The 25,480-nt window shown below is 42.6% G+C and overlaps 1 protein-coding gene across 1 annotated transcript in view; it reads right to left on the reverse strand.

The window, feature by feature from the left end:
• The window catches only part of RAPGEF3 (Rap guanine nucleotide exchange factor 3), a 142,235-nt gene that overhangs the window by 20,033 nt on the left and 96,722 nt on the right, over window positions 1–25,480 (reverse strand). Inside the window, exons 9-19 of the mRNA XM_040340772.1 lie at window positions 24,795–24,941; window positions 22,992–23,107; window positions 19,237–19,325; window positions 18,280–18,358; window positions 12,966–13,116; window positions 11,549–11,631; window positions 8,041–8,080; window positions 7,005–7,086; window positions 5,093–5,239; window positions 3,413–3,510; window positions 1,727–1,852 (exon numbers count right to left, since the gene is read on the reverse strand). Of these exons, the coding sequence (XP_040196706.1) occupies window positions 1,727–1,852; window positions 3,413–3,510; window positions 5,093–5,239; window positions 7,005–7,086; window positions 8,041–8,080; window positions 11,549–11,631; window positions 12,966–13,116; window positions 18,280–18,358; window positions 19,237–19,325; window positions 22,992–23,107; window positions 24,795–24,941 (1,158 nt within the window). The remainder of the gene's footprint in view (window positions 1–1,726; window positions 1,853–3,412; window positions 3,511–5,092; window positions 5,240–7,004; window positions 7,087–8,040; window positions 8,081–11,548; window positions 11,632–12,965; window positions 13,117–18,279; window positions 18,359–19,236; window positions 19,326–22,991; window positions 23,108–24,794; window positions 24,942–25,480) is intronic.

A 25,480-nucleotide genomic window follows, 5' to 3' on the forward strand; every position in this document is an offset into this window, starting at 1 on the left:
GACTTCTTGTCAAAAGTTAAGTCTATTTTCCCCCTTTAACTTCTCCAATCAAGACAAACTGTTCTGTAACTCTGGGTTTTATGCTTTATTTTACTTTTGTCTCATCCGTTTTGAGTCTGTGGCTATTTTGGCGCTCCACCTTACCATCTGAGTTTTGTACCAATTATCACATTTTAGCATCTGTTTTCTTAGTTTGCGTTAGGCCCTTCTGTACTGTGATTTCACTTGTATTAATTAGCTTTGGCTTCTGATCCTGTGTGCCTACCTGTATTCGCTTTGCCTCCTGTTCCAATACCTATATGTGTCTTGGTACTCTAATGCCCCGTACACACGTGCAGGATTTCCGACAGGAAAAGTTCCCGTCGGAAATCCCGAGTGGAAAGCCGTGAACCTGCTCGGTCAGTCTTTCCCCCTACACGCGTCCGGTTTTCCAGACAGGAAAACTGCGATGGAGCTTTGGTCGGGAATCCCGGCCGTGTGTATGCTCCATCGCAGTTTTTCCCATAGGAAAACTGCCAAAAACCACCCGGTGGGAAAAAAGAGAGCTGGTTCTCTTTTTTTGTCCGCCGGTTTTTGGGCAGTTTTCTTGTTGGAAAAACTGTGAGGAACATACACATGGCCGGGATTCCCAGCCAACAGCTCTCCTTGCAGTTTTTCGGCCGTGTGTACGAGGCATCAGTTATGACTGCTCCCATCTATGGTTTTCCTGTTGGGAAATCCAATGGATTACATACTGGGTTCTCTGCTGCACAAGTCTATCCAAATATTTAAAGTCTCTGCCAAAGACCAGATACTCCTGATCCTTGTTCTCCGGTGAAGGCTATTTTCTACCAGCTGGCAACATAAAATACTCCTATTGTTTTTTTCTAACATCGTACCTGTTCTCTGAATGTCTGAATGTCCTTCAATTTTTATTCCTGCTTTGGCCTGGATTTCAACTATGCTTCCATCATTAGCTCTTTTCACCCAAGGAGTTTCAAAAACCCTTATAAACAAAAGTTTCCTGCTGCTTATGGCACTTAAATTGCAACATAAAATAAATAACATGGCATGTCTGTGTTAACTTCACCTGATCTGTTCAATAAACCCTATATTTCATTGTTAGTTTCTCGCCAAAAGGGTTACAATATATAAATGCTGGCAGCAAACCTACAATATGTAAGTCTCTACTAATGGACAGGTTAACATAACCCAGTAATCAATATATAAACACAGGTGTCTCACACAATACTTTTAATCCTTAGCATATGAGTATTTTACTCTTTCTATCTGCCAACTAGACACCATTAAATACAGACAGCACTCTGGCTGCAAAAATGATATTCTTTGACTTAGAAGCACCAATCCCCTTTGGCTGAAATGCTTTCACAAGTTATGATACATTTTCAGGGCCATTAATAGCAAAGTTCTAGACTGCACTGACTCCTCCAATTCATTTTTACTACTCTATTGATGCACTGCTCGGGAAGCATCTAATCACAAGGGGAGAGAGATACAACATCAATCCCATAAGCTCCAACACAGAGATTGCACAAAGTATTTTGCATCTGCTGCCATGAAGAAAGAAGTGGTGGGGATGCGCTGCAAAGGTGAGTAAAAGTGGGTGAGAGGCCCATTCAAGGAAAAGTGACCGGGTCTTTTTAAGTGTAGATAACATGCAGACATCTGAATCCCTTGGTCCAAAACCTCCACAGATAGAGTAAACTGTAATTCAGCTTTACAATACCTGGTGGATGCTCTTAAACAGGTTCCAGTCATTTTCTGTCATCTGTTGAGCCAGGTCTTTTGAACTGATGAGATCCAACATATCGTAGCTACTGCTGTTTGGGCCCATTTGCTCAGGAAGAGGAGTCTAATAAGACAAGAAGCACAAACCATGGGAGGTATAAGTATAAAGAATAATTAGAAAAATGAAAATATACACAGATTTGGACAGAAAACACAGTAAACGATGACGAAGAACAATCTTGTTAGTAACTTAAAAGCATTATTAGTTACACAGTCTTTATACACTCCAGATGTGTACATGCCTCCCTGATCACTTATCTAATAGTATTTTTCTACAATCTACAGCTCCTTTGATGAAGGTGTCTCCCAAAATTCCCCATTTTATGTTTCTTTATGGGGTCCCAAGAGCTCTTTAAAGTCCCACCAGTGGTTCAAAATTTGGGACACGATAGCCCACATATCATTTAATACCATGTTCATTGAAGTAAATTATAGCATTTTAATTCTCAGGTACATGGTACCTCAACAACTGGCTAGGTTCAAACAGGGCGCCTTAAACTCTTTGTTAGGGGCTGCCTAGAAGTGGGTACAATAGCTCATATACAGTGGGGATGTCCCAGGCTTAGGTGTTTCTGGATTAGAGTCAGTTAATATATTAATATATACTATATTGGGCAATAGCATCACTAAGATGTCATATGAAGCCCTACTCAACCTCAAACTAATGGGATGCACTGTTAATCAATTAAGACTTGAATCTTTAATTTTTACAGCAGCCACATTTGCCAAAGCATGATGGACTGGCACCCCAATGGTTGCACAAGTCAAGCAAAAAATGACATGGTATTTAGCGCATAAGAAACTGTTGGCTATACTCCATAACAAGGCTAAGAAATATAGAAAGGTTTTATGTTTTGGATTACTTATTGTTTCCTTGGTGACTTTGATGATTCCCTATAGACCATATAACATCCATTTGGTTTGGGGGGGATGGTTTCAAGTGTGATGGCGCTCTGGCTGACCTTGCCCATTCCTTTCCCTTAACTCCACCCAGCCCTTCCATTCAACCCCTCCCCCTTCCATTCTTCTGTTTTTTCCCTATAATACACTACTTTTTTTACACCCAATAATTGAGCCAGGCTGTAAGAAGTCTAGAGGGGTGGATCTTAGCTATTGTGGTTCTCAAAATATAATTATACTGTGTTGTCTATGCCCTAAGTATTTTTGTTTTGTACATTGCTTTATATACCTCTTAATTCTATTTGTGTTTACATATATCAATGTTGGAAATCTTTATCAATCTTTATCAATAAAACCCTACCCATACTGGAAAAAAAAAAACCCTAAAGACTATTTTCTTCTTTTTAGTTTGCCCAGCTCATGGCTGTTATCTACATCGCGTCGACCTATTAATGTTTAAATGAGGTTTGGACTTTTATCAGGCAATCTTCATCTAAAGTATAAAATATTTTTTCGTTTTTTTTTGTTTTACTGTATTTGCAATGCTTACCATTCAACAGGTAAAATGCTGTGCCACCTAAAATCACTTAAGACTTAGCTAGAAAACTACAAAGGTCAAAAAACGACCCAAACAACTACTGCAAAAACAGATATTGGATCATCTTTATTGGATAAAAAAGTCTTCCTTCATAATTATAAGTATAAAAGCAGATTTTCTACTTACCAGTGTTGTCAACTCTTGAACACTACAGACAAAGAGTCTCTCATTCAAACCCAGAGATGTGAATACTCCAGTGTCCTCATATTTTAGACATACTTTTTCTGTCATATAGAAAATAACATTTATAAGTTAACAAGTTTTGAATAGTTAAAGAATACTAATGTGATTCCATTAAAATACAGTATTACAATTTTTATCTGGAAAACTGGAGCATTGTCAGAAGAAACCTATAAAAGATGGCATGTGGGAGAATCAATTAAATGTGGCATGTGGGAAAACTGCTGATGTCTGACTATCACTACACTGAAAAGGGTCAGATAGGTGGAATAAACTGATTACTTTGAAGAATACAAGTGGCATAGAGGATGCAAAAGCAGAGTGGGCAAGGGATAGATAGATTTGAGCAGTAGCTGGTCACAATAGAGAGATTGTGTGGACAAGGTTAAAAGAAGGAGGCGTGGACAGCGTGAGACAAAAGATGGTGTGGGCAGAGAGGGGCAAAATATTGACAAAATGGATAGAAAATAATGTGTCACCATGTTTTAAGATGAAGTTTAGCCAGTGGAAAATTTTAAGAAAACAATTCTTTAATATCTAACTATCCATGTAAACAAGGTAACTGTGTTGAAGGAACGTGCTGCAGCAACTTTAATTTTCATTTGTTAAAAATATTGTTTTACAAAATGACTGTAAATCACAAATATCCTGAACATTTTCAAGAATTGGTTCACATCAAGTAGTTTCCCTTGATATATATTTTTGGGATTTTTATTTTTATTGTGTCCTCTTAGATAAGACATGTTTTTTAACCTTAAAGTAACTCTTTCATGAGAAAAGTATGCATTGCAGGCCTCCTTTTGAAAATGCTAGATGTCTTATTATTTCTGACTTGGTTTCATTTTGTCCCCCAATAAGCATGCTGTAATGAATGAAAGTCAGTAAATTTATAATTTAGCACATTCCACACCCAGATATACCGTTTAAAGTATACACAAAATTTTTTCCAACTTGTGGAACAACCAGCTAGTTCACTAGAGTACGGAGTTAGGCATCTCAAGATACTATGCATATGCAGTAGGGGAGGTTAGGAGAGAGAGGACACCAGTCTAATAAACACAAGACTCGTATCCCTCTAATGGAGTAATTTAATTATACATATTAGGCCCCGTACACACGACCAAACATGTATGCTGAAACTGGTCCGCGGAGCGGGCCGAATTCCAGCAAACATTTGCCCGCCGGGCCTTTTCCCAGCAGACAAATATTCCTGGACGTGTTTTAAAACTGTCCGCTGGAATCCTGCCCGCTCGGACATGTACGGTCGTCAGTACAGACCTACCGTACATGTCCGAGCGCCCGCCGTCCCTCGCATGCGTCGAATGACTTTGACGCATGCGTGGAAGTCTTTAAATGGCAGGCCTGCCCACGTCGCCGAGTCATCGTCGCGGCGACGACGCGGACACGCCCCGCGTATTGTTTACACGCGGACTTCTGTACGATGGTTAGTACAGCCATCGTACAGAAGCCCTCTGGCAGACATGTACGGTGAAAACGGTCCGATGGACCGGTTTCATCGTACATGTATGCTCGTTAGTACCAGGCCTTAATTTCAATTAAAAATTGTTTATTTCCTAAAATGTTCTTTGAAGTTCAGGAACTGTCTCGAGCTATGATGTAACTCACCTCCCGTTGAGTTGACTTTCACCAGGACTTGATCTTTGCTACAGGCAGTCTTTGTGGCCAGGGTTAATAGCACTTCCTGTACAGTTGCATTTACAGCAAACATAGTGGTCACACAAGAATGATTTGGCAGATATATGTCATAGGGCACTGGAAGAGAATTAGTATATTACAGCAATTCGATTACCTATATTAATCTCTGTTTACATATCCACAGATAGCTAAATAAATTCAGCACAAATTGTGAACCTTAACTTTTATTGTTTCAATATTATTATTGAAGGTTAACATACAAATAGGTAACAATACAACCATAAGCCCTTGATAGTAACGCAAATGGAGCTCGCAAAGCAGACGAGACACAAAGAAAAAAAGGCTTTCATTAACAAAGTGTATGATAGGTGCAGAAAACCCAAATATCGAAATGTACCCCGGAAAGGTAAATAGCAAAGAAAATCAAGAACAGAAACAAGGGGATATATTTGATAACTCTGTGGGAGCAGTGCAAGTGGACCAGAGCCTGATTCTGCTCCATTTTGTATCAGTAGATAACATGCACAAAAAGAATAGGGTGCAACACGATTTGTCATTAAGTCATAATAGGGCATTAATCCATCAAAGGGCAAATTGAGGAAAGAAGAATAGGAGGAAGGAAAAGGGAGTAAGAGAGGAAGAGCAAAGAGAGAGACATAATCCACCCACATGACAGGCCCATCTATCCCAGCAAAGAGAAAGAATTTGTTATTAGGATGTAGTCTGCAAGTAACTAATCTTAACTCCTTCTAATGTGAGCTGAAGTTTGCTTGCCAGACATAAATTCTTAGAATCCTGAGCACTACTGCAGGATTTAAAGACTAAGTCAGAGCAACCATCACAACACATTGTGTGAATTTATAAAAAGTTACACCCTTTGGAATTCCATTGGGGCGCAGCACCATATTTGTAATTGTTACTTCCCAATTCATGTACATGTCAGAGATTGGTACACAAATCTGTTGCTGCCTTGCACTAAGGTTGGAGTGTCCATCTTTCTTCAGTGCGCTCCCTGCCTTCCCGACCACTGAGAACATCACACTGACAAACGCACAGCCAAGGAGTTTTTTTTAGCAGAGGTGGGCAGAACCTTATGGGAAACAGAGAGACTAGTTTCCCCATCAGGGCTGTTAATTGACAGTGCATGACAGTGGACAGATCCATAGCTGTTATTCAGTCCAATAGTGGCTTTGGATCTGCCTACTGGCATGTGCTGTCAATCAAAAATAAGGCAAGCCTGAAGGAGAACTAGTCTCAGTTCCACATCAGGCTTTGCCCACCCAGTGACTCAAGGCCTCACCTTCTTGTCTCTCTTGGCTGGCAGTTGAATGGGGCAAGGGATGGAGCACTGTGTAGGAAGATGTCACATACATGACAATTTTCCAGCACAGGCATGCCCCATTCTGAGCACTGGTATACCTCTGTATGGCAGCTCAGAGCTGGTCCTAATTACCACCAGGTAATTTTTAAGAATCTATCACTGCCACAGTGATAAGTTCTTAAAGTAGGTAAGTAAGGTTGGTAGGTAGTAAGAACTACCTGAATTTGTCACCCATGTAGTTGAAACTGGAACAAATGCTTGTCTGAAATTAGGCTCAGGTAGTTCTAAAGAGACCTACAGCCAGAAAAGTGTTGTCAATATTTTACTGGCTTCCCCAGACTATATTTAACCAATTTTGGCTACAGAAAACAAATTAAAATATAGCAAGTGCTTATATTCTCTCTTCTTATAAACTTTATAGTCCAGGCTAGTGAAAATATCATTCAGCCCATTAGATGGATAAACACACAATTTTATACACATATAGTAAATTTTGTAATGCATTGTATATTAACACAAACATCATTGAAAGTGATTTTTTTCTTTAACATGTCGTCCTACCTTTGTCTTGGACTCGAATAGTATACGAGTTACAGGAGTGGTCATCATCTACTGTGGAAAGAAGGTTCCCATAGTTGTAAACCTGTTAAATGGAGACAAGGCTAGTTATTAGACAATGCACACTATCCAATCCAGTGCCTCCAGATGATGAAGCACAGAAGAAGAATAGGAGAAAAACAGCACACATTTATTAGTGCCAATCCATGACACAAGTGTAAGAGACAGTTTTTCAGATGCAATATATTTACATTTGTCTAATTTTCCTGTTTCCTTTGTTTTCTATGCTTTTAAGGTAGGCTTGAAAACAATTTGCTGGTAGTGGTAATGCTTGGTTCAAACTATGGGCCGCATGTGAATTGCACAGGAATGGCACCGCATTCCAGCGCAATTCACATGCAATTCAGTGTGATGTGATTTGAGCCCATTCACTTTGAGTGCATGCACCTTTTTGAGGCTCACCGAAGCCAGATAGCAGGGTTGTTTTGTGAAATGTGACCGAGTGTGATCTGATGCAGGTAAATGCACTGCATTTGGAATCTGTGTTTGAAGTGTTGTTAACTTTGTATTGACACCCGCAAGGGCAGTGCAATTTGCATGCATAAAACGCTGCATTTCCCACTCCGCATAATTGTGAACCTAGTCAGGTACATCTTTCAAATACTTTGAATACTTAATAAAACGTTAATTATTATGATTTTGTGTTGTCTTCCTTGAATGTAACTCTATCTTAATAATTTCTGTTTGGATTAATAATTATTAATAAGTATTATGAATCTGAATACTTTAATAAATTAGTTCCTAGATACTCGTATTCAGATTCTTTTGTTCAATCAGATGTGGCTGTGTTTGATGCAATAATTGTTGTCATTTGAAGACTAATCAGATTTAAATCTGCCTCTTATTTGACTAAAATAAAATGTATGTATTTGAACAGGGGAGAGACTAAACATGTGTAGGCTTTTGTGATAATGCACCATATTTGTTCACAAGTCAACTATCTACGGACACAGGCTTTTTGCTATTGACATTTATATACCTTTATTTGAGGAGATACGTTTCCATTGCTGATCTCTAGTCTGTAATTAGATCAGAGAAAGACATGTTTCTAGATTAAATAAGAATGGCAATATATACAAAACCATTTTCAAACTGGATCTCCAAAATCGGCCAAATCCTGAGTGGTCATAAATTTGTATCACAGATGGCACAGACCTTGACTATATAACTTGTATGTTTTTTCCATCCTACTCTATCAGATTTTTCTTGTAATACCACGATAGCTCACAAACCTGGCTTAGTACTGAGTGCATAAAGGTAGACAGACTTTGATTTTCTTTGTTTCACATGCATTTAAAGTAAACTTGTAACAAACTTCTGAAGGTTTACATTTGTTTCTTCTTTAATAAGGATGAGCTCTAGCGTGTTCGCAAAGCCCACGTGCAGAGCCCACCAGGAAGTTGGCACTGCGCTGTGCTAATCACAGGCAGTGAGACATTTACAGATCTCTGCAGCCGCGCATCGGGACAATGTCTCCCTGCCTGTGATTAGCACAGCGCAGTGCTGACTTCCTGCGGGCTCTACGTGTGGGGTTTGCGAACACGCTGGAGCTCATCCTTATTCTTCAATTGAGTAGTGTGACCATTCTGAGGCTGCATGTGACCTACTTTGTGTTTCTAAGGCCGGGTACACACGAACAAACATGTACGGTGAAAGCGGTCCGTCGGACCGTTTTCACCGTACATGTCTGCCAGAGGGCTTCTGTACGATGGTTGTACACACCATCGTACAGAAGTCCGCGCGTAAACAATACGCGGGGCGTGTCCGCGTCGTCGCCGCGACGATGACGCGGCGATGACGCGGAGACGTGGGCGGGCCTGCCATTTAAAGGCTTCCACGCATGCGTCGAAGTCATTCGACGCATGCGAGGGACGGCGGGCGCCTGGACATGTACGGTAGGTCTGTACTGACGACCGTACATGTCCGAGCGGGCAGGATTCCAGCGGACGGTTTTAAAACACGTCCAGGAATATTTGCCCGCTGGGAAAAGGCCCGGCGGGCAAATGTTTGCTGGAATTCGGCCCGCTCGCGCCCACACACGACCGAACATGTATGCTGAAACTGGCCCGCGGACCAGTTTCAGCATACATGTTTGGTCGTGTGTACGGGGCCTTAGAATTCAGCCTATCCTCTTGAGATCCACTGGTGTTGCTGTCAAATCAGGCTAAATGCAGCTTCTGCTGCATTTTGCATTTGAATGAGAAACAATTCATATAACAAAGCCTTCCTATACAAGTTTTAAAGTTGCCTAAAATTATTAGACAGTGATCAGTTGTAATTATTACTGTATGGAAAACATATATACTTATGACTTTCTCCCAGCAAACATCTTATAGTGGTAATACACGCTTTCATTTTTTCTGTTTGATTTTGATCAAAAACGATAAAATCCACCATTGATCAAACAGTCATAACTTTCCAATTAATTTAGCCTTGATTTAGATTTGATTAGATCAAACTCATTCGATCAGCCAGGGCAGGATGTTATTGCTTGTTTTGCATCAAATCGGCAGCACTGAGATATATTGTTCATGAAAACAATTGTATTTCGATTGATTAGATTATGAAATTACATGGTAGAAACAGAGATGCGATCCATAATTTACGATCATAAGTTACAATCATATCTTAACTATCAATTGAAATCCTCTTTCCCGTGTGTAGCATAGCAATTGAATGCATTGCCTAATATAGACTGATTATTCCTATTGGAGGAGTTCAATCAGAAAATAAATCGATAATTTATGGAAACATGTATAGCAAGCATTAGATGCTCTTTTTTTTTTTGAAACATCCAATTTCAATGGAAAATTGCAGCATGTGTGCTGCAAATCAGAATATAGCCATTAACCACCTCCATTGAAAACTATTTTTTTTTTTTTTTTTTTATGTACGTGCATTTAAATTTTATTAGAAAGGCATTAGAACACATCCAGTGTAAACAAAAAGCCAACAGAATGTATACGCTTCAGATCATGTGGCTGTCCAAGGTAACATTACTAGAGCAATATATTGTCTAGGAAATACAAATACTTGGCTTTCTGTCATATATTTCTGAAGAAATATAGATTTTTAATTTAAAGTGGAACTTTACCCATAACAGTTTGATAACAATTAATATTCTTTAACAAAAAAAATGCATACATTCCACATTAATAATTATGCTATCAAAATGGTGTTTATTGTAAATTGACTTCAGCGTTGTTTCTGTTTCTTCTTGTCCAAAGCCACCATTTTCTGGAAGCCTAGAGCAGGTGCTTCCTCACTAAGAACTCTCCCCCTCTAATTGGTCTCAAAAACTATGTGTTACTTTCTGAAATTAAAATGTGTGCATTTGCAGATAAGATAAGAAACTATCCTTGTAAGTTTAACTGTTCTGGGCCATATTCTCAGTAGAGTTATGACGGAGTATCTCAGGAAACTCTGTCGTATCTCTCTTTTTTGACCCGCGTATCTATGCGAGTGATTCTTAGAATCATTTTCGCATAGATACGCTGAAGATCCGACATGTGTAAGTCACTTACACTGTCGGATCTTAAATGTAATTCGCCGCCGGCCGCTAGGTGGCGTTTACGTTCAGGTCTCATTTGTTTATGCAAATGAGCCTGATACGCCGATTCCCGAACTAAATCGCGTTGCGTAACCGTCGCTTACGTCGTTTGCGTAAGCGTAAGGTTACCCCTGCTATATGAGGGGTAACCTTACGCCAGTCCCACGCATGCCATGTTAAGTATGGCGTCGGGTCCGCGTCGTCTTTTCCCGTCGGGTACGTCGTTTTCCTAAGTCGTTCTTGAATACCACTTTACGTCAATGATGCACACGTCGGCGTCATTGACGTTTTCCGCCGAGAACTGGAGCATGCGCACTGGGCTATTTTTAGCCCGGCGCATGCGCAGTTCAATCGAAACGGGGGCACGCTTAATTTAAATATAAGCCGCCCCCTTTGAAATACGCGGGGATATGCTGGGCCTTTTACACTACGCCTCCGCAAACTACGGAGCAAGTGCTTGAGGAATACGGCACTTGCTCCAGTAAGTTGCGGCGGCGTAGTGTAAATAGCAGAATATTGAAGAATCTGGCCCTCTGTGTCTCCTTGGCAGCAGAATTAGTTTTGTCACCTCTCCTGCTCTATTTTCTCTCCCTAATCCCTAATCTGCCCCCCCCCCCTCAGCACAGTCTAAACCATTCCTGTTACCCCCCCCCCCTCCCTCTCTCCTTCTCTCAGCAGCAGTAAATCTTAAATCTCTGAGCAGATCCGCCTCTAGTGAAACTCCCTCACTGCTCTGGTTTTTGGCACAGTGCCAAGAACACCAGACAGCTTAGGTTGTGCAGAGCAGGATGAGACAGTGTTTTACTGGATTTTAAACAGTAGAGACACTTCTTTTTAATGTTTTTCATATCTATACCTTTAAAAAGGGCCAGCCTGAAGTGATCTATCATGACTTAATTTTCAGACTAAAGTTCCACTTTAGGTAAAAAACACTTACGTTTTGTTCTTCCGTCTCTCCTGGAGGTTTTCCTTCAAACAGGTAAGTAAACGAGCGTCTCTACTGATGTGTTCTGAGAGTTTCTTTTAATTTAAATGAGAATGGATTTGATTACACTATAGAAATAATTAACAAATAGTATCGAATACAAAATAATTACGGGCAATAATGTGCTGCAACCAATCACAGATGAGGTTTCAGTATTCTGACTACAATACATTAAACTAAATAGTTGCCTTTGGATACAGCATATGATTGAAGTTTTCTCAATGAGAAAAAACAAATACTATAATGTATAGCTAAAAGATGCTACAGTGTAGGGCTAAATGTTATATATAAGATTCCTATCCCAGTTTAACACAGTGTAGGATTGGGGTGATTAAACTCAAGTGGTAGGTGCATTTACAATGAGTTGCACCAGTCCAAAATTTTATTTCTAAGGGCATGGCAGCCGACTTTTATTTAAAAGCAAGTCAAAGTTCATACAGATAGATCTTCCTATGCAGGGGGTTCTCACTATAGCTGCAAAGGCATAACAGTCAGCCTGCTGGATCTCTTGTGGCAGCTTTACTGCTCTGAGTACCTATGCAGGGTCTTCCTGACCATCAAACACCTTTTGGTCTTCCTGACCATCAGACGCATCCCAGTGGTATGCATAGATGCTGAACTTTAGCTCTGCTTCTTTCCTTGCAGCTCCCTCGCTACACTTTCCCTCCTGGACTTCCCCCTCAGGCCTCGGTCTTCCTCTATTCCAACCTGACCTTGATTCAGGGCAGCATCTAGCACAACTCCCATCGGACCCACTGGCCTCCCTCAGGAGGTGCTTAAGAAGCCAGCAGACACCAATCTACTGAGTAGCATGGGGTCACCCTGCTACAACAGATACAGGTAAAGTCATCTTTAAAACTTTAGCTGGATATATTCTAGTAGACTTTTGAACAGAAATGAATAAAACATTTTTTTAAGGAAAATGTGTTAAAAAATTCTCAGTACATTCAAATGTTGTTCGAAAGTACAAGATTTCATTTCCTTTTCAATTTTGGAATACATGAACTTTACAGAACAAAAAACACATACACTGTACACTCAGGAAAAATAGTCCATTCTGCTCCTTAAAATGTTCTTGTCGCTACTCGAAAATGAACATTAATTTGACCTTTAATAATGATTAGGAAAACAAATTTTCAAATTCAAATTAGTTGTTCCTACAACGAAAAAAGTAGAATGGAATTCTATTAGTGTAAATCTTGTTTTTTCTAAGTTTTATAGTCTCCTCCTATAATATCTTCCTTAGTATAACCAATAATAGATCTGGCTTACCTAAAAAATACATTAGAAATAGTCCTCTACAAATGTGCTCAGCCATAGTCATGGATAAGGGCCATAGACAGAAATGCACCATACCAAAGTTTCTCACCTCCAGAAAGATTTTAGCATATGGCTCAGCCTCTAGCAACTGACCATAAAGCTCTACCCAGAGGTTGACAAGCCGTACAATGTTCTGCTTCTTGTAAAAGGAGTATGTGGCCTTCTCAGGTTCATTCACTGATGATGGCTCCATGTTAAATCTGAAGTTTTGTTAAGGTAAGTCATCATAAAAGGACAAACATTTTTGACATTAATAACTTTAAAAGATGGAATTTTTAATTAGGAACACCTCTTTACCTGAATTTTAGGAGTTAGGCATTATTTATGAGATATTTACCTGATTATTTTTAGTTTCACATCTAATGGTCAAGCAGGCAGTACCTGCCATCTAGTTCATTGGGTTCATTACAATTTATTTACGGAGTTTGAAACCGAAAACAGTTTAAGGTAAAAAGAAAAGTATTGTCTTCCTATGCAGGGGGTTCTCACTATAGCTGCAAAGGCATAACAGTCAGCCTGCTGGATCTCTTGTGGCAGCTTTACTGCTCTGAGTACCTATGCAGACTGAGTATAACAAAAGTATAATGAGAGGTCTTTACACTTACAGATTGTTATTTTTTTTATAAAATGCTTGTTTTAGTGGATCCTGGATTATTCTATTTACAGTACTTAAAGTTAAATTAATATTTTTTTGTTAAATAACAAATATGTTATACTTACCTACTCTGTGTAGTGGTTTTGCACAGAGCAGCCCGGATCCTCCTATTCTCAGGTCCCCCTCCGACACTCCTGGTCCCTCCCTCCTGCCAAGTGCCCCAGAGCAAGCAGCTCACTATGGAGGCACCCAAGCAGGCTCTCCCCTGAGCTGCTGCCCTGTGTGTCCATTCACATACAGAGCCATGGCTCGGCCCCAAAGAGCCGAGGCTCTTGTGCAAATCAATCAAGCATTAGTGGGGCTGCTGCACACAGAAGTTTTTTTTTTCCTTAATACATAGAATACAATAGAATGCATTAAGGTAAAAACACATTCTGCCTTTAGAACCACTTTATTGTTTATTTCTGCTAATTGTCAATTTTTAAATAATAAAAATTTACATGTGACCCGCTTTCTTGAAATAAAACATATCCTATCTCCCAGGTTTGTTATTTGTACCTTTTGCTAAATTATATGTATCTCTGTATCAGCATTGGGATCTGCAGATGAAAGAAGAAAACCACGTTGAGGTACATAGGCAGTCAAGCGGGAGCATTGTAGACCACACTGAAAATGGCTTAGGCCTCGTACACACGATCGGTTAACCAGAGGACAACGGTCTGATGGACCGCTTTCATCGGTCAAAACCGATCGTGTGTGGGCCCCATAGGTTATTTAAACATAGGTTAAGAAAAAGCCAACTTGCTTTAAATTTAACCTATGGATTCCTAACCGATAGGTCAAAACCGATCGTTAGTAGGCACGACCATCGGTTAAAAATCCACGCATGCTCAGAATCAAGTCGACGCATGCTTGGAAGCATTGAACTTCGTTTTTTTCAGCACGTCGTTGTGTTTTACGTCACCGCGTTCTGACACGATCGGTTATTTAACCTATGGTGTGTAGGCGTGACGGACCATCAGTCAGCTTTATCGGTTAACGTATGACAACGGTCCTTCAGACCGTTCTCATCGGATGGCCTGATCGTGTGTACGAGGCTTTAGAGGTAGCAATCCACTCCACCAGTTGGCAGAGGATGATAGGGCAGTTCAAGCCTTATGCCGCGTACACACCATCACTTTATGTGATGAAAAAAAATGACGATTTTAAAAACGTCACTTTAATTGACTGTGTGTGGGGGAAAACGTCGTTTTATGTCTTGTAAAAAACGACCAAAAAAAATTGAAGCATGCTTCAATTTTATGTGTCGTTTTTCAAAACGTCGTTTTTTACTTCACAGAAATTGACCGTGTGTAGCAAAAAACTTCGTTTTCTAAGACGTTTTTTCATCCACGCATGCCCAGAAGCTACTTACAGTAGGTGAACCCGATTTTGTGTCAATCTCGCTCTCTTTCTCGGCGAGATTGAGCACCTACGAGCCCCATCGCGGGAGCCAGCGCCGAGCTGGCTTGCCGCGATGGAGACAGAGCCGTCATAGAAGCGACGGGAGATCTGACTTGGATTCCCGCCAATTCTACACGTGTGCGGCGTTTGTTATGAATCCTGAGGGGGAAGTCCCCGCCGGATTTTAAATAAAAATCCGGCATGGGTTCCCCCTCAGGAGCATACCGGGCCCTTAGGTCTGTTATGGGTTGTAAGGAGAGCCCCCCCTACGCCGAAAAAAACGGCGTAGGAGGTCCCCCTACAATCCATACCAGACCCGTATCCAAAGCACGCTACCCGGCCAGCCAGGAAGGGAGTGGGGACGAGCGAGCGCCCCCCCCCCCCTCCTGAGCCGTACCAGGCTGCATGCCCTCAACATGGGGGGGTTGGGTGCTCTGGGGCAGGGGGGCGCACTGGCGGCCCCCCCACCTCAGAGCACCCTGTCCCCATGTTGATGAGGACAGGGCCCCTTCCCGACAACCCTGGCCGTTGGTTGTCGGGGTATGCGGGCGGGAGGCTTATCGGAATCTGGGAGCCCCCTTTAATAAGGGGGCCCCCAGATACCGGCCCCCCACCCTAAGTGAATGAGTATGGGGTACATCGTACCCCTACCCATTCACCTGCAAGAAAAGTGGTAAAAACACAAATAAACCACACAGTGTATTAAAATATTTTATTAGTCTGCTCCGGAGGCCGCCCCCTGTCTTCTTTATTAGCTCTTTTACCAGGGGGGGCTTCTTCTTTGACGTCTTCGGGTGGGTGGGGGCCGCCGTCTGGTTCTCTTCCACCGCCGGGGGGGGGGTGGCTTTTAAAAAAGCCCCCACCCCCCCGGCGGGTTTCCTCCGGCGTCTTCGGCGGGGCTCTTCTTCTTCCGCTATCCCGACGGGTCTTCTCCGCTATCCGGGGGGTCTTCTCAACTCTCCGGGGTTCTCCTTCTGTCTTCGCCGCTCTCCGTTGTTGACTCGTCGCACCCCGGTTCTTCGTCTCGCAGTCCGGTCCCTTCTTCCGTGCTGTACGTCTTCTTCTCCTTCCGTGCTGTGATGAGTTCTTCTTCCGCGCTGTGACGTCATGTTCTTCACGTCTCTCCTTCTCCCGATGTTGACACGTCGCCTTTCCTCTCTGCAATGACGGGTGCGCGGGTGCATCGGACCTATATAGGCCTCACAGTCCCATCATGCTCTGTACCTACCCATGTGATACCTACCCACGTGGGTAGGTATCACATGGGTAGGTACAGAGCATGATGGGACTGTGAGGCCTATATAGGTCCGATGCACCCGCGCACCCGTCATTGCAGAGAGGAAAGGCGACGTGTCAACATCGGGAGAAGGAGAGACGTGAAGAACATGACGTCACAGCGCGGAAGAAGAACTCATCACAGCACGGAAGGAGAAGAAGACGTACAGCACGGAAGAAGGGACCGGACTGCGAGACGAAGAACCGGGGTGCGACGAGTCAACAACGGAGAGCGGCGAAGACAGAAGGAGAACCCCGGAGAGTTGAGAAGACCCCCCGGATAGCGGAAAAGACCCGTCGGGATAGCGGAAGAAGAAGAGCCCCGCCGAAGACGCCGGAGGAAACCCGCCGGGGGGGTGGGGGCTTTTTTAAAAGCCACCCCCCCCCGGCGGTGAAAGAGAACCAGACGGCGGCCCCCACCCACCCGAAGACGTCAAAGAAGAAGCCCCCCCTGGTAAAAGAGCTAATAAAGAAGACAGGGGGCGGCCTCCGGAGCAGACTAATAAAATATTTTAATACACTGTGTGGTTTATTTGTGTTTTTACCACTTTTCTTGCAGGTGAATGGGTAGGGGTACGATGTACCCCATACTCATTCACTTAGGGTGGGGGGCCGGTATCTGGGGGCCCCCTTATTAAAGGGGGCTCCCAGATTCCGATAAGCCTCCCGCCCGCATACCCCGACAACCAACGGCCAGGGTTGTCGGGAAGGGGCCCTGTCCTCATCAACATGGGGACAGGGTGCTCTGAGGTGGGGGGGCCGCCAGTGCGCCCCCCTGCCCCAGAGCACCCAACCCCCCCATGTTGAGGGCATGCAGCCTGGTACGGCTCAGGAGGGGGGGGGGGGCGCTCGCTCGTCCCCACTCCCTTCCTGGCTGGCCGGGTAGCGTGCTTTGGATACGGGTCTGGTATGGCTTGTAGGGGGACCCCCTACGCCGTTTTTTCGGCGTAGGGGGGGCTCTCCTTACAACCCATAACAGACCTAAGGGCCCGGTATGCTCCTGAGGGGGGACCCATGCCGGATTTTTATTTAAAATCCGGCGGGGACTTCCCCCTCAGGATTCATAACAAACGCCGCACACGTGTAGAATTGGCGGGAATCCAAGTCGGATCTCCCGTCGCTTCTATGACGCGCTTGCTGGGATGTGCTGTCACTATTCCAGTGAGTGCGAGGTGTCGGCGAGATCTCGGCACCATGTCGCCGAGTATCAGCGCGACGCTGTCGTGCTAAAAGCACAATATCACAAACACCTACTGTATGAAGCAAGCTTCAATGGTAAAACGTGGTGAACGTAACCTCACTTTGCAAGAACATTGTGAGAAAAACGATGGTGTGTAGGCAACTTCGTCTTTGAAAATTGAAGTTTCAAAAACGTAATTTTTTACTTCACAGAAAGTGTCGTTTTTTTTCATCACATAAAGTGATGGTGTGTATGCGGCATTATGTTTTTGGCTTTAGTTAAAAGTTTATCAGGTCAGCCCATTTATACACTATTACATGGAGTTTTGATTTGGTGAGTTTTTATTAGACTTTAGCTTAGGTTCTACGCTTGGAGTTGATTTTTGAAAGCTAGTGTAAGGTGCAGTTGCTGCACCTAAGAACCATTTGTGTATCTAAACTTTTCAGACCAAAAAATTATATTTTGTAGCTTGAAATGTTATAATGTTTTGTAAAATGTTTTACCCTACATTTGCAACAGGTCTTTTGAAATTATTTTTTATTGCAGGTATTCAAGCACTTCCTGGTCCTGGTGGCTATGTTTTTCACTTGATACCTCGGTGGCGCACAGAGCACGGCCTCCGAGATTCTAACTTTCATATTGAACTACAAAGAGACATTGCGAGCGCATTGTTTATGACTTGTCATCTTGTTTAGTGCTGAAAGATGGTTGCCCCTTGTCTATTTATACACAATCTACTGTGGTATAATATATAATATTCTTTGAGAGACTTTATTTCTACTTTAACATCAGATCTTCCAATCGTTGGTGAAGTTAAAAAGGGAACTGATTGTTTGCAATGAGCAGCTTATTTGCATTTTGCCAGGATACTGATGGAGCAATGCTTGGCAGAACTGAGCAGTTGGCATGAATATGCAATGAGTCAGGAGGAAATCACCAGCAAAGGTGTCTGAAAGAAAATATAGAATATTAATACAAAAAAGAAATCCTAAATTTCAATATTTTTAAACCAGTTGTAAAATATAGAAAAGTTTATTATGAACATCCATATCTAAATAGACATCACAGTTATCATAACTAAAGATTACCTCTACTGTGGAAAGTGTGCACACAAAGAGGAAAGTAGAGGGCAAAGAACTAGTCACCAGTATTGGTATTGCCTATAGGCTCTCTGCAGCTTTTCTCTTTCTCATTACTGACTTACCCTACCATGTTCTACTAGCTGATCTGATCACTGGTGATGGAATATTGAAGAAGCAAAAGGAGAAGTGGAGGAAGCACAGACCTAGCAAATGAATAATGCTGAAGCAGACAGATCCTTGCAATGCAGGTTCCCAGGTTAGGGAGTCTAGGAATCAGGAGCAGCAATGCCTTATAACAGCTTGCAGGCATTCAGTAGACAATAATACCATCTACCGAACAATTTCTTTTTTTTTTTTTGCTAAACTGAGATTTTTGAATGGAAATACAGGGCTCCAGTCCCATTGACGTCAATAGGCAATATTGACAGATAGTGACACCTAGTAACGCCCCACTGAAACCTAGCACATTTTCAGTCAGATCCACCTTAAAGAACACTAGCTGCCATGCTAATTTGCATATTTTCGAAGTCACTGACTTGGTGCCATTCATTGTGAATTCAGAACTGCTGGTTTGTACTTGTCAGCAACCATGGAAGTACAGCATAATATAGCCATTGGATTAGCATGATAGACAGGCAACTAGGGTTTTCAAAAGTAGAGGTCATCGACAGCATTTTCTACGCACAACATTTGATAATAATAAAGCCTATTTAGTAGATGACATTACCTAGATAGAGATTATTACCTTCAGAATTATTGAGTGTTGAATCCAACCTCATAGTTTCAAGCAAATGTTCCAGAATTTTGTCAGCTGTACCAGACATAACTGTGTACCTAGAAGGTACAATGCTCTCCATTACACAAAAGTATACACGTGCGCAGTGATATATAGCCGATTTCATTTATTTACTACAACATTTTCCAGATTTGTAAAGTAGCGATTATTAATGTGGGGTTATTCAGAACATTGATTGCCCAAATCCTATAAGTTTACCAGGGGAATCTGGTGAAAAGTTCAGGAATCACAAAAGGAAACTGGAAACTGAAGGCCAGATTCACAGAAAAAGTACGCTGGAGTATCTGCTGATACTCTGGCGTACTTTCAAATTTGCCGCGTTGTATCTTTATTTGTAATTCACAAACAAAGATACAACGGCTTATGGCTAAGATCCGACAGGCGCACGGCTTCGTACGCCTTCGGATCTTAGGATGCAATACTTCGGCAACCGCTGGGTGGAGTTTGCGCCTTTTCCCGCGTCGGGTATGCAAATTAGCTGTTTACGGCGATCCACGAAGGTACGCGCGTTCGTTGCATTCTCTTGCGTCGTCGCTAGTCGGCTTTTCGTGTCGCAAAGTTACGGCTGCTATTTAGGTGGTGTAACAATAGACAGCCCATGTTAAAGTATGGCCGTTGTTCCCGCGTCGAATTTAAATTTTTTTTTTTTTTGCGTAAGACGCCCGGGAATACGAAACGACGTAGCGCACGTCGCCGTTCAAAAAACACGTCGGGCACCATAATTTCGCGCAAAGCACGGCGGGAAATTTCCTAACGGAACATACGCAGAACGTTCGGCGCGGGAACGCGCCTAATTTAAATGGTACACGCCCCATTTGAATTAGGCGGGCTTGCGCCGGACGGCTTTACGTTACGCCGCTGCAAGTTTACACGCAAGTGCTTTGTGAATCAAGCACTTACGACAAAAACTTGCGGCGGAGTAACGTAAAGGGCATACGTTACGCCGCCGTAATTGTTCGTGAATCTGGCCCTGAGTGTTTTTCTATAGTATAATGCAAAATATGTTATTTTTCAATTGTCCAAAATGGGAAACAAAGCAGTCCTTACCAGTGCCGCGTAGTAAAAGCTAAAGATGAATTTCAACATCAACAGTGCAGTGGTACAGACAGCTACTGGATGATGTTTTGTGACCGCTCCTCTTCTCAGTACTCCTATGCGGCTATTCGGCAGAATAAAAAGAGGGCCACCATTCTCATTAGAGAACACAGGCATCTGCCAATGAGCATCTTATGACCGTACTTTATAGTATTATTTTCAGTATCTTACAAAGCTTAGCCATTTTAGACTTTTTGCAAGTACTGAAAAGAAGTATGCAGGAACTAAAGTAGTAACTGACGCAATGGAACACCACTTAATTTTGTGGGCTTCTGCAAAGTCAGGCTAGTCATAAAGTATCGTGCAGCATGATGACAAGACAAGATGGCAAGCCTCTTTCCTAATGCTACTGCACCTGCACCAAATAACTGTGTAGGTCTGCTGTTTTAGTTTGACAGGCAACACAATGGAAGCTTTCAGCACTGGTATTATTTCGGGTATGCCCATGTTAAACCTTACAGTGGTAACTGTAAGGTTTAACTGCCCTAGATCCTATGTTGTAAGGCAAAGGCCTTGGTAATTAGGTAGAAAGGTTATTGATGACCAGCCTGGCTTTGTAGCACGTCATGCACAAGAACAGACAGGAAGTCGCTTTATTTATTACTGTAAATTTTCCTTCGGTCAACATTGGTCCAACACTCCCCTCTGCCCACTGCGCCAATCAGCAGCATTTCTCAGGGAGCTTCAGTGCTGCTGTTTGGAGCAGTGGGCAGTGGGAGCATTGGATCGCTGGAGACTTGGGCCAATGTTTGTGTGTGAGAGCAGTGGTTCTATTCCCCACAGTGCTGCCACTGCAGGATATTTTAATCCTTGCTGCAAGATTTCATGTACCAATAGAAAGAAATAATAACATATGCTGTAAACTACAATATATACAGCCTGACTGTATTACAGTATTAAATACAGAGGTTTAAAATCGACGTTCTTGTACATATAATAGGGGCTTCTCTTTAACACGTACAAAAAGTTCTCATTAACCATTTGCAGACTGCCCCACGCAGATATACTGCGGCAGGGTGACAGCTCTATGCTGAATCATATGTAATCGTAGCTTCCAGGTAGGGATGCGTCTGCCTGCTGCCCTGGTCGTGCTGTGATTTGTTACAGCACAAGCAGATCAGCGGGGGGCGACCAATGATTGATCGCCTGCACCTGCTGATCAGCTCTGTCATTCAGGGAAGGGAGTTCTGTGTTGTAAACAACACAGAGTTCCATACACTGAAAGGCGATCTTGCTGTTTTTTTAATTCCTTGCAAAGCAGGGCAAAAACAGCAGGATCGCTTAGTAAAAGCAGCACATACCACACACAGTAAACATTGTTAGGAACACATTTAGCCCCTTGATTGCCCCTAGATGTTAACCTCTTCACAGCCAGTATCATTAGTACAGTGACAGTGTATAATATCAGCACTTATCACTGTATTAGTGTTACTATTCATGTCAGTGTCAGTACCTCCCAGCCAGCATCAGCTAGTGTCAGATTGGCCTCCCCACTATCAAAGTCCCACTATAAGTCACTGATCACTGCCATTACTAGTATAAAAGAATAAATGCAAAAAATAAAAAAAGTCAGAGGGGATTAAATACCACCAAAAGAAAGCTCTATTTGTTTTGAAAAATTATAAATATTTAATTTGCGTACAGTGTTGCATGACCACGCAATTGCCATTTAAAGTAGCACAGTGCCGAATAGCAAACAATGCTCTGGTCATGAAGGGGGGAAAATCTTCTGGAGGTCAAGTGGTTAACGGACCTCATAAAAATACATTTTTACTGTACCTTTATCATTGACTACATAACAATATAGCCACAATATCTTTTGAGAAGAATAAATAGGTTTCTTTGTTGAATCTACGGTAAACTTTTTTACATGGGACTTATATATCATAACGTTTTGCTGCAAATGGCTCAGCATTCAGATTATTATTCTGGATATCAAACAATCTTAATCCATCTCTTATCCATCCAATTATAAGTAGATTTTACAACATTAACGTTCTCTCATATTACATTTGATCTTCTTATGATTTGTACTAAAATCTACATGGGCCCTGGGATAAGCTGATTATTTCTTTATGTTGGGGTGTTTACATTCATTAGCACAAAACTGGTGGATAATGTGATATATGATCATCCTATGATTATTTTTTAACTCTTCTAACTTTCTACTATAAATACTTATAGCTATTGTTTTATAGTGGTCCTTCAGTATCTAGAACAAAAAAAGAAAAGAAAAGTCATCAGCTACAAATACTGTTTAGGGATCCAGCGCCATCCTCAGCTGAGCCAGTTCTTCGTTGGGTCTCTGGTGCCGGGATGTCTAGTGCGGTAAGCCAGCTGTGACCACTTGTTGGTTCACAAATGGCTTCCCACTGTGCGAGTTGCGCCGTGCTTTGTTAATGGTCCTTTAGTCGCCCCAAGGTTGCAGGTGCGGAGGACGGGACAGCTTCCGGTGAAATTTTCTAGACAATTCCAGCGGAAGTGGAAGCAGGTACCCAACAAAATTAAGTACCTGCTCTCCCCCAAAAAATAACCCTCCAATATTGTTAGAGGAAGGTAAATGAACTATAGCTTTCCATGTATGGTCTCAGACAATCTGGTGTACTTACTTGTGACTTCCGGGTTCTGTTGTTTGTAAATTGTTGCCGGATGATTGTGGATTTTTTTCCAGCACCAATACCACCTTTCCATGTTCCTTTAGACGTACGGTGTTAGCTTCAACATCCTGAAAGAAAGGTTGTAGGTATATATATTAGGAAGATTTAGACCCGGGGCTTTTAAACTTTTTAATTTGAGAACCAAAACAAGAAAAATGTTATCATACCAAAATGTAAGAAAAGCCATGAAAAGACAAATACCAATGGCTTTATAGCAAAACTAGGGACATACTCGCGCTTTTTGATCCTAGTCCTAGATCCTAGTCCCAACCCACCTGAGCAATCCCACCAAAAAACCATCACTGCACACCGCCAATCATAGGCAGTGGGACATTTCCCGACCCACAGCTGCACATACACATGGCTGGGCTGCTCATGATTGACGGTGTGCAGTGATGGCGTCCTGGCGGGGTTGGGACTAGGATCCGAACATGTCTGAGCCCATCCTTATTCATAATACACCACTGGGGGGGGGGGGGGGATCAAGGAATACACTTGAGAACCCCTGCAGAAAATTGCGTAAAAAAATAGTGGTATGATTATAGCCACATACTCACAGCTACTGTATTTTTAGTCTGGTAAATTCAAGGCTTATATTAAAAAGACTTTCCCAAATTGACTGTGGCCAATGTTCTCCATTTTTGCAAGCTTTAGTAAGGCCAAGAGAAATAAAATGTTAATTTTCTTTTCTTTTAGCAGACATTTTCATTTAACTTTGGGTTTCTTCACCTCCTTACCTCAAAATCTTGTCTGAGTAGATGCCCCTCACCCTGCATGGGCTCTGTGCTATCATTCATGAAATGCTTTCACTCTCCACGTATATGCTGATTTCAATCAAATGGTGACCAATCCCAAACATGTCCATGACCTAATTTGGCTCCTGACCCATAGTGTATAAAACATTGAGATACATAGATAGATAGATAGATAGATAGATAGATAGATAGATAGATAGATAGATAGATAGATAGATAGATAGATAGGTGTAGCATAAGGGGTTGCAGGGGTAACAATTGTCATATTATCATATCCTCCACAAAGTCCAGCTCCGATCTGCCCTAGGGCCGCACAGCCATGCTCCAATACTGGGCTTCCACTTTGCCTTCCACAGTCCACACCCCTCCGTTCTCATTGGCTGGGGGGAAGTTGTGAGCCATTTCATAAGGAGCATGGGGTGGCAACAGAGCTCTTCGAGTTAAGAGGAGGAGAGTGCCAATGATGGGACCGATGTCACTGGTGAGGTAAGACACCATTAGTCACCAGCTGAGATTCTCTGTACCCCCCCCCCCACCTGGAGATGTCAGCTTACCCCACTTCCCTAACAACTGGGTAAAAGACACACACCTCCAGGAGGTGACCTTCTGCCAAAACAAGCCAACACTGACAAAGAAACCTTCAGAAATTGCTAAAACAAATCCCTTAACACCTCCTGAGGGGCCCTTGAGGGGCTGTAGTCACATGGCTTTCCCCCAGATCTAAGCTGTGCCCCCCAAAGCCCACTGACCACACCCTCCACCCTGGATGCTATGCCCAGCTGCTGAGCTCCTTTTCCATTACAGCATTCTATACTGCTCCTCCTGCGCAGGGCTAAAATCACATGCACACACAGTGAAAGTGCTGGGTGGTAGTGGGGGCCACGTTAACTTTTGCACCGGGGGCCTCAAGCTTCAAGCCACGCCTCTGGATAGATAGATAGATAGATAGATAGATAGATAGTACTTTAAAATGCATTGTATACAGAGTATATTTACTGACCCGAAGTATGCGAATGAAGTCTTGCTTGCTCACTCTTAGAAAGTGGCAGTTATCTTCTCGAGAAACAATGGTAGCAGCCCTTGGAGAATCATTCACTATAGCTAGATTCCCAAACTCATCCCCTTCATGAAGTGTTGCGACCACACCCTAAGCAAAAATCATCAAGGTGAGACTAAGCAAAACACATGCTAGATGAAATTGTGCTTTTGTATACTTGTTATGCATAACAATTAAAGAACATGTTCCTGATTAAACACACTATTCGATTTTCTGCATATTTTTGTCTTCAGATTTACCAAAGCCATGTAGTGCAAGGGCCGTCCTGATTTCATACAAATTGAAACTCTTAAAGCGGAGTTCCACCCAAAAGTGGAACTTCCGCTTAATCCACTCCTCGCCCCCTTACATGCCACATTTGGCATGTCATTTTCTTGGGGGGGGGGGGAGTGGGGGCTTCAGGAGGAGTGGGACTTTCTGTCCCACTTCCTCCTTCCGCCCAGGGACCGCTAAGGCGATACGTCATATCGCCTTTTAGCGGCCCCTCCCTGTAGGCGATCACCTGGGACACGTGACAGGTCCCAGGCGAACGCCTGTTTAATCAGGGAGCGCTGCGCCATTCGCGCATGCGCAGTGAGTGCCCGGCCGTGAAGCCGAAAGCTGTCATGGCCGGGTGCCCACAGTTGAAG

This window comes from Rana temporaria, chromosome 2 (genome assembly GCF_905171775.1).
Source record: "Rana temporaria chromosome 2, aRanTem1.1, whole genome shotgun sequence".
Classification (NCBI taxonomy): Eukaryota; Metazoa; Chordata; class Amphibia; order Anura; family Ranidae; genus Rana; species Rana temporaria.